Here is an 8,440-nt window from a genome sequence, read left to right as displayed (position 1 = left end):
TCTCAATCTTCCTAATGTTGTGACTCTTTAATACAGCTCTTCATGTTGTGGTGACCCTCAACCATAAAATTATTTTCGTTGCTAGCTTCATAACTGTAATTTTGCTACTATTATGAATCGTAATGTAAATCTGATATGTGGGATGTATTTTCATTGGTCGCCCCCCACAGGTTGAGAACCACTGATATAGAGCATCTTTAAGTAAGTTTCATTTTCACTGAACTGAGTCTTTTTTCTCACTTACGTGCCCATGGAAGTTAATGTGAGCATATACATACATATATTTGCACATGCATGTGTGTATATATGCGTATTTTTAAAGTGAGTTACTTTTACCATTAGAATAAAACCATACACTACAGGGACAACTCTGTGAGGCAGCATGGCCTTCCTTAGAAATGCTCCTCTAGTTTGAGGAAGGCAGGTAGAGTTTGCTGAAGGACGTGATGAGGCTATAGTAAGTCTTCTCGTCATCCATCAATCCTGCATTGCCGGGTCTCACCACTACAGTCACATGCACGTCTGCCTCCTTGGCAGTGCTGGCCTCTGGAGTAACATCTGTCAGAAACAAATTGAGCAGCCAGTGCTGTTGGCAATCTTCCAGTAACTCTCACTCTCCACTTTGTGTCCAATCTTAGTATCAAAGTGACCATCAACACGCTCAAGAGTATCTCCTCTGTAGAATGCCCAAATACAGCTTCTGTTCCTCTACACTCCCTGAGGAATAGATGTACACCTTCAATCTAGTCTCTCTCCACTTCCTGACTGCTGGAACTACGTCTGCAAAGATCTCTGCTTTCATGCGCCCAGCAGTGAACGCCTCCCGCCACATGTGGCCCTGCAGCTGTTTGAGGGCAGTAGTCTTTTGGTCCAGAGACATCTGCCAGCACACGTTGTCCATGACAGCCTGGATCATCTGCTGCAGGTAATCCACTGCATTCCCAGATGCTGTAGGGATGGGAACAGCCCCATCCAAGTGGGCATCTTTAGCCTGTTTCCTCAAAAGACTGACATCTTGTTGGCACTCCTCTGCTTCCCAATGTGTCTGCGGATACTCTTTAACATTTTCTTTGATGTAAGGAAATAAAATGTCCTTCACGAAAGCAATTGGGGTTGTGGTACCTTTGATATCTAACAGGATCACAGAGACTTCCGTGGGCACCGAAAGCACGACCATTTCCCCACCGTATGCTAATAAGGGAATTGGCCTACTGGTAGGGAGGGTAGAGGGTGGTGCCGGCTGAGCCCCCCAGGCATGGTCCTGGGATTCCAACAGCCCCGCAGAATCTCAGAGCTGGTGGCTGTGTGCTGCCGGGAGCCTGTAGGGTAGATGCCACCAGAGCACACCTGGAACTGGAGGAGGCAGCCGCTGGGGAACCCTCTGAGTAATTAATGTAACTACAGTAGAACCTCCATGCTTGATCACCTCCCTATGTTGACCACCTCCTTATGGTTGATCTAATTTTCATAGACCAGATGGATACCACATGTATGTATCAGTACAGTAGGCCTAGTTCCTTATGTTGACCACCTCTGTATGTTGAATAGTTTGTTACAGTCCCCTGGGTGGTCAACTTACAGGGTTTGTACTGTATTTAATTTTAAAATACCCTTATGTGGAGTCTTGGGAGCCCTTTCATAAGGATGGAATTCTGTAAGTTGTAACTCAGTGACCAACTGTATATATGTTATTTTACATTTGTTGTTAACATCTGGAGCACATCGTTATTTGTCATCTTGCCTTAAATCAGGCAAGAACTTTAGCCTAGTTCCTTTCCCTTCACCTGCTCCTACAACAGTCACTCATTGTTGGCATCTGGAATTTTATTTCTCAACTGATATTAAATTTTTTACAGCCAAACTGTGTTTAGACTTAAGACTAAATTTTCCTGGCTTCTCTGCTTACTGCAGCATTTTGAATCTCTTTAAGAACTCTCATCAATGATGGGAAATCCTCTTATCAATGTTTTAGCTGTTCTTTCCCTCTACTTCCTATACTTACTTTCTCAGTATAGGGAGACCTATACTGGAAGTTGGTGGGTCTTCCATTTCTCTGCTTTTTTGTGCTTCTGTGTTTGGAAGAATTTCTCAATGACAAGCATTCTGCTCAATAATCTGCACTTTACTATGTCCATCTTGCTCTTTTTTCTATCCATTGGGTCTTAATTTTGACAGCTGTGTTTTCCCTCTCTAATGTTCATAAATGTCTCTTTTTAACAGTGGTTTTTCTTTTTCTTTCATGAATAGCCTACTTCTCCCATCACCTGGGAATATTAAATTCATTTCTTTAAATTGCATTGTCAAGTCTTTCCCTTGGCCATTATGTTTTGCTGTGGATTTTAGGACACTTCTTCATGCTATTGGTTTCATCCAAAGCTTGGTGATTCTTGGTTGGGTGCTCATTTTTGTTTTTATATTTCCCCTTAGTTTGTTGCTGAGTGCCATGTCCCTGACTCCACAGATTTAAAAGGGTGGGCTGTCAGAGTTGGGATGTCAATGGATGGTCTCCTGGGAAGGGACCGTCCTGTGCAAGGATGTTACATAAGACCAGGCCAGTCACAGATCATCACTGCAGATAGGCCCTCTCTTACCCACCACATGGTTATGTAAGTTTCCTTGAGGTTTGGGAGGAAATATTGAAGCACATTTTACCCAGTAATTGAGACATTTCTTGTACAGATTGCACTTTTTTTTTTTATTAAAATGAGTTTTGTCTTGGGCTTCACATCTTTTTTCTTTCATTTACACCCTGAAACATTCAGTCTGAGAGTCATTTGGGTAGCCAGTACAATGTAGAGGTAGCAGGGGGAAAGAATCATCATGGCCCAGAGCCAAGTGAGGACTTCAAGGCAGGGTAGGAATGCATTGGCACAGTAGGGATGCCCAGCACAGAACCCAGGAAATGGGAAGAGGTGTCCACATAAAACAAGGTTTTCTCAGAAATTGATATCATATCAAGCAGGACAAGGAGGGCATCATTGGTGACAGAGGAAGTCAGAAGCTGTACACAATGAAGGTATACTGACATTTTGTGTCAGTTCAAGTTGGATGAAGGGGACATTTACAGGGATCAGCAGACCAAAGCCAGAGCACAAGCAGCTGTGAGGAACAAATCCACTTACTGAGGGCTACCTGACAGAGTGTTAATCCTGAGAGGAGAGAAAGGCATCCAGGTGGGAGGAAAGCCTAGTGTGGCAATGATAGGGCCTGAATAGGGCAAGGAAGGGTATCTACATAGAAGGGCACATAATAGGGTATCAAAGCTGAGCAGGCTGAATAGGGGGTGTGCAAAGGGCTGAATGGCAGTGCTGATGGAAGACTGGTTACACAAAGGGAAGACTGATCAAGTATAGATTCCATGTTGCACAGTAAGAGTCAGGTCTCTTATTTTCAGAAAAAGAAATTAGAAGCCCAGGCATGGTAGCTCAGGTCAATCCTAGCACTCTGGGAGGCCGAGGCAGGTAGATTGCCTGAGGTCAGGAGTTTGAGACCAGCCTATGAGAGAGAGAGAGAGAGAGACCCTGTCTCTAAAAATAGCCAGGTATTGTGATGGGTGCCTGTAGTCACAGCTACTCAGTTGGCTGAGGTGAGAGGATTGCTTGAGCCCAAGAGTTTGAGGTTGCTATGAGCTGTAAAGCCAGGGCACTCCATCAAGGGCAGCAAAGTAAGACCCTGTCTCAAAAAAAAAGGGGGGGAGGGGAAGAATGTGGATATGAGGTAACCTAGGTAACCAATGGCCAATAGAAAAGGACAATAATCAGTGACCAATAGAAAAGAACAATAATGCCTAGAGATACAGAGAGACCAATGAAAGAGTTAAAAACAATTTCAAACGGAGAGAAAGAGGTGTATTCATACCTCTTACTGCCTTTGCATCTGTCTTTCTCTCTTTTCTCACTCATCAGAGGAACCCACTTCCAACTGTCTCTGGAGGTGCTCTAAACTCTCTCTTTGCTCGTAAACAAAATTTCTCTTTCTTATGTTAAAGCTTGTTCAAGTGACTTTTGCTTTCTATTTCACACTGCCTGTGCTGCTCCAGTTTTACTTTCAGTTTCTACCTACTTTCACTTTTGATTCATACTTGCAACAGTTGAACTTTTTAGTTCTGCCAAGTAATCAAACCAAGTGAACTGGGGTTGGGGAACTGGGACCCCTGACTCCCAATATTGACCACCTCTGTATGTTGACCAGGCCTTTGGGTGGACAACTTAACAGAGGTTCTATTATAGAAAGAGGTTCTACTATAAATATAATTCAGCATTATATGAAAGGAATTAACAACATGATCAAGTAGATTTATTACAGGCTGGGTCACCATTCAGACATTAATAGATGTGATCCACCCAGCTAAAAAAGAAAAATCATATGTTCAATTGATCCAGAAAAATCATTTGACAAAATTTCACATGCATGAATCATGAAAACTCTCAGAAAAATAGTAATAGAAGGAAACTTCCTCAACTTGATAAAGAACATATACCAGAAAAAATGTACAGCTAACATTATACTCAATAGTGAAAGACTGAACACCTTTATACTATATTAGGAACAAGGCAAGAATATAAATTCTTTTTGTTCTAATTTCACATACTACTAGACATTATAGTCAATGCAATAAAGCAAGAAAAGGAAATAAAAGAAATATGGATCATAAAGTAAGAAAGAAAACTATCTTTGCAAATGACATGATTGTATATGTACATGATCCTAATGAATCTAAAAAGCAGAACAAAAAAACTTCCTGGAACTAATAAGTGTGTTTAGTAAGATTACAGGATGCAAGACAAACAGAAACTGAATTATTATATACTAGAAATTATCACATGGAGGCTCATATCACATAAAATGCTCATAGAGCTAACAAAGTATATATAGGACTTCTATGGTAAATACTATAAAATAAAAAAATATAGAACACTATACAAAAAAATAATAGAAGATCTAAATAAATGGAGTGACATATCATGCTCGTGGATTGAAAGACCCAATATAGTAAATATGTCAATGTCCCCCAAATTATAAAACTTTCCATCTTTATAGTTGCCTACTCAATCTTCTTTGAAACCATCCCAGTGGGAGAGTTGGGGGCCCTCACTGCAGCCTAGAGGGTGGAAGTCTGGGCTCCCCACTCTGCCTTGGGGTGAACGCAGTGTCACAGATTTATCTGTGTTGGATGGCTGTCATAGAGCAGTTGTCTGAAAAGTTTTAACTTGTAAATCTGTCCCATCTCTGGTGTTTGGCTAGAGAGGGCTTTTGTGGGGAGGGTACCTTTTTGTCTTTGCTCATTGATGTCTCTAGGTTGCCAGCTTTTCTAGCTCCAAGCCTGGACTCTATGAGCAAAAATAAATTCTGGGAAATCTGCACTGGGTGTCATTTCCTTGGTGCCTGAGGCCCCCAGCAGTTTGCTTTCTTCTCTCCACCTTTCAGCCTTTTTTTCCTTTCAGCGATTTTTATATATACACAATGTTCAGGTGTTTTAATTGTACACCATAGATTTAAAACTCTGCATTTACAAGCTGAGCATAGTCCTCATTAGATGAAGCTGTATCCATAGGGAATCAGCTTTATTCACCACCTTGGTGTATTGGCTAAAGGGTTGCAGGTATGGGAGGGGCTGGACTAACTAGAGCAAAAGTAACCTTTCTGTATATCCTATTCCTAGGTGGATTATCCTAAGTCTACAGAGATCTCTGAATTCCCAGGAGGATTGTGTTAACATTGATCAGTAGACCTCAAATATAAAAGTGGAGCTCCTCTCCTGGGGTGCATCCTCTGCCTTACTCAATTCCAGTTCCCATACCTGACTCTACTGATGACCTCTCCCTACATACAAGCCCAGACCCACCTGGCAACTGCTGAGATGGACTCAGATTTGGTGGAAGTGCATATGCTGGGTGAGTATTAAAAAATTGATTGCTTCCTCTCTCTCTTCCTCACACATTCTGTGTGCCTCCACTGGTAGGTGCCATCTACCTAGGAAACTGTTTTGCCATGTGAAGTCTCTCTTCCTCCCTACCCCCATCAGTTTCCAAATCCTAGCTAACAGATGTTTCCACAGTTGTCTACCATCCCTTTTGATTCTAATTTCACTTCAAGTTCTTATTTAGATCATTTATAGAGCAGAAAGAAAAATTCATTTTCTCCCCACTGAGTGCTTAGCTTAACCTTTCAAAGCCTAGGTTTTAAATACTCCTTCTTCCAGTGTGGTGGCACTCCAGGGGACTTGTCATGCAGAATGCCAGGACAACCACCTCACAAAGCTAGATATTCAAGAGCAGGGATAGCTCCCATCAATGATGGCAGGGAGTTTTTCTTTCAATGCTTTGGTAGGAAGAGGAGGGAGCTATTCCTAAAGCTCCCAAAGAAGAGAGCCCCTTAGACAAGTGAGGCCCAGTAGGTCCTGGGTCAAATCTTTGCAGCACTCTCCTGCCAATGGTGTTAGGCATCAGACTGAATCCTTTACCTGAAAAAAATATTATGACTACTCTATAGGCTGTCACTGGCCCCTATCACATAAGCACAAAAGGGGATAGGGGAAGTGGTGGAGCAAGATGGTGGAATAGGAAGCTCCGGCAATCATCCCTCTATAGTAACATCAAATTCAACAACTATCCACACAAGCAAGCACCTTCAGAAGAACCAAAACTCAGGCGAGTGATCATACTACCTGATTTTAACATTATATAGTGGAAAGAGACACTAAAGAAGACAGAATAAACAATCTTACATTGCCTATGCCATCCCTTCTCCATCCCCCAATGGCGTGACACCAGCCTACTGAGTAGAGAGAGAGAATCTGTGTGCCCCAGGGGAAGGAGAGTGAAGTGATTGTGGGACTTTACATTGAAACTCAGGGATGCTCTGGCATACTAAGACTCACCATCAATCAATAACTATGTCTTCTGAATTAGACCTCCAGTACACATTGCTTTCAACACAACCTGCCCCAATACACATAGCCATCTTCCTGAAGCCTCTAATCAAAACCATTATTCTCAGTTGGACAGACAGGTTTGAGGCATTTCTCCCATCTTCCAGCCGATATTGTCTATAATAAATTACATTTTGGGTGGCACTTATGGCTCAAGGAGTAGGGCACTAGCCCTATATATTGGGGGTGGCAGGTTCAAGCCCGGCCCAAGTCCAAACTGCAAATAAATAAATAAATAATAAATAAATTACCTTTCTTCCTTGACAGTCCTCACTGCCTCAGTAATTTGCTTTCTGCACAGCAAGCAATCAGATCTAGTTTAGACCTTCTTTGGGGTTCAGTAGAAACATATTCCTGAATGACCAGTGGGTTAATGAAGAGATTAAGAAGGAAATTTAAGGCCAGGTGCAGTGATTCATGCCTGTAATCCTAGCACTCTGCATTCTTCCAGCCAAGGTGGGAATCCCTTGAGCTCAGGAGTTTGAGATTGGCTTAAGCATCTCTACTAAAAATAGAAAAATTAGCCAGGCATTGTGGGGGGTGAGGGGACTCCTGTAACCCCAGCTCTTTGGGAGGCAGAAGTAGGAGGATCACTTCAGCCCAGGAGTTTGAGGTTGTTGGGAGCTAGGATGACACCACAGCACTCTAGCCTGGGGTAACAGACTCTGTCTCAAAGAAAGATGGGGATAGAGCAAGATGGGGACCAGAAGGATCATTTAGCTGAGCTTCCCTATTATGACTGGGGTAAAAGAGAGAATACAACCATACCTGGCAGGGACCTCACCCAGAGTCTGTTGCTCAGGGAGCACAGTGAGGAGGTAGATACAGTGTGTGATCTGGAGTGGTGGAAATCTGATGAATTAGGCAAAAGATTAGATTTGCCAGGATCAGTTGCCCCTGCCCCCACCCCTATGGAGGTCCAGCATGGGAGGAAGCGTTTCTGGGGTTTTTGGTTTGGGGGAGAAGCTGAGTTGAGTGGAAACTTTGGGAAAGTGGTCAGACTCGAATAGTATGCAGCAACCAGATTTGAATACTGGTTGGAGTGGATTTGCCATTGGTTTGGTGTGTGGTGAGTCAGCCATACTGGGAAAGTCTCAGCAGCCAGGGGGCTGCCATTGTGGGAAGGTTGTGAGAAAGTCTTAGCAGGGGATTAAAAAATGGCCATCTTAATTCCATTAATTAATGGCTTCAGAACTCCATTCTTGGGACAGGGTGAGGGACTCTGCACCCCACAGGAACTGTTATCAAGGCTCTGTGAGACCAGCTCCTGAAGGATTCTAGAGAACTTTAAGATCCCAACCCAGTGGGGTCTGAATGCTGAGGAAACAATCAGGCAACCACCGAAGACAACTAAATTAGGAATAAGGATCTTAAAGGTTGCCAGCTGTGTTCTTCGTCTCCTAAAACCCCGCACAGCACCCCCTGGTGTCCTGGTGACATACTGCAACATATATATTACTATTAAAGTTGGTCCCGTCTGCTATATACAATTTTTCTTTTTTTTTTTAG

At 42.8% G+C, this 8,440-nt stretch overlaps 1 protein-coding gene across 1 annotated transcript; it reads right to left on the bottom strand.

Moving 5' to 3' along the window:
- Window positions 1–406: 406 nt before the first annotated feature.
- On the bottom strand, window positions 407–1,177 carry LOC100941249 (enolase-phosphatase E1-like). The gene is given in 3 exon segments (XM_023512990.1): window positions 407–573; window positions 576–685; window positions 687–1,177. Coding segments are annotated over 3 exon segments (768 nt in total).
- Between the last annotated feature and the right edge of the window lie 7,263 nt (window positions 1,178–8,440).

This window comes from Otolemur garnettii, unplaced genomic scaffold, assembly GCF_000181295.1.
Source record: "Otolemur garnettii isolate 467f Iridium unplaced genomic scaffold, OtoGar3 scaffold00032, whole genome shotgun sequence".
In the NCBI taxonomy this organism is placed as follows: Eukaryota; Metazoa; Chordata; class Mammalia; order Primates; family Galagidae; genus Otolemur; species Otolemur garnettii.
The sequence above is the reverse complement of the archived record's forward strand: the minus strand, read 5'-3'. Positions and strand labels throughout refer to the sequence as shown.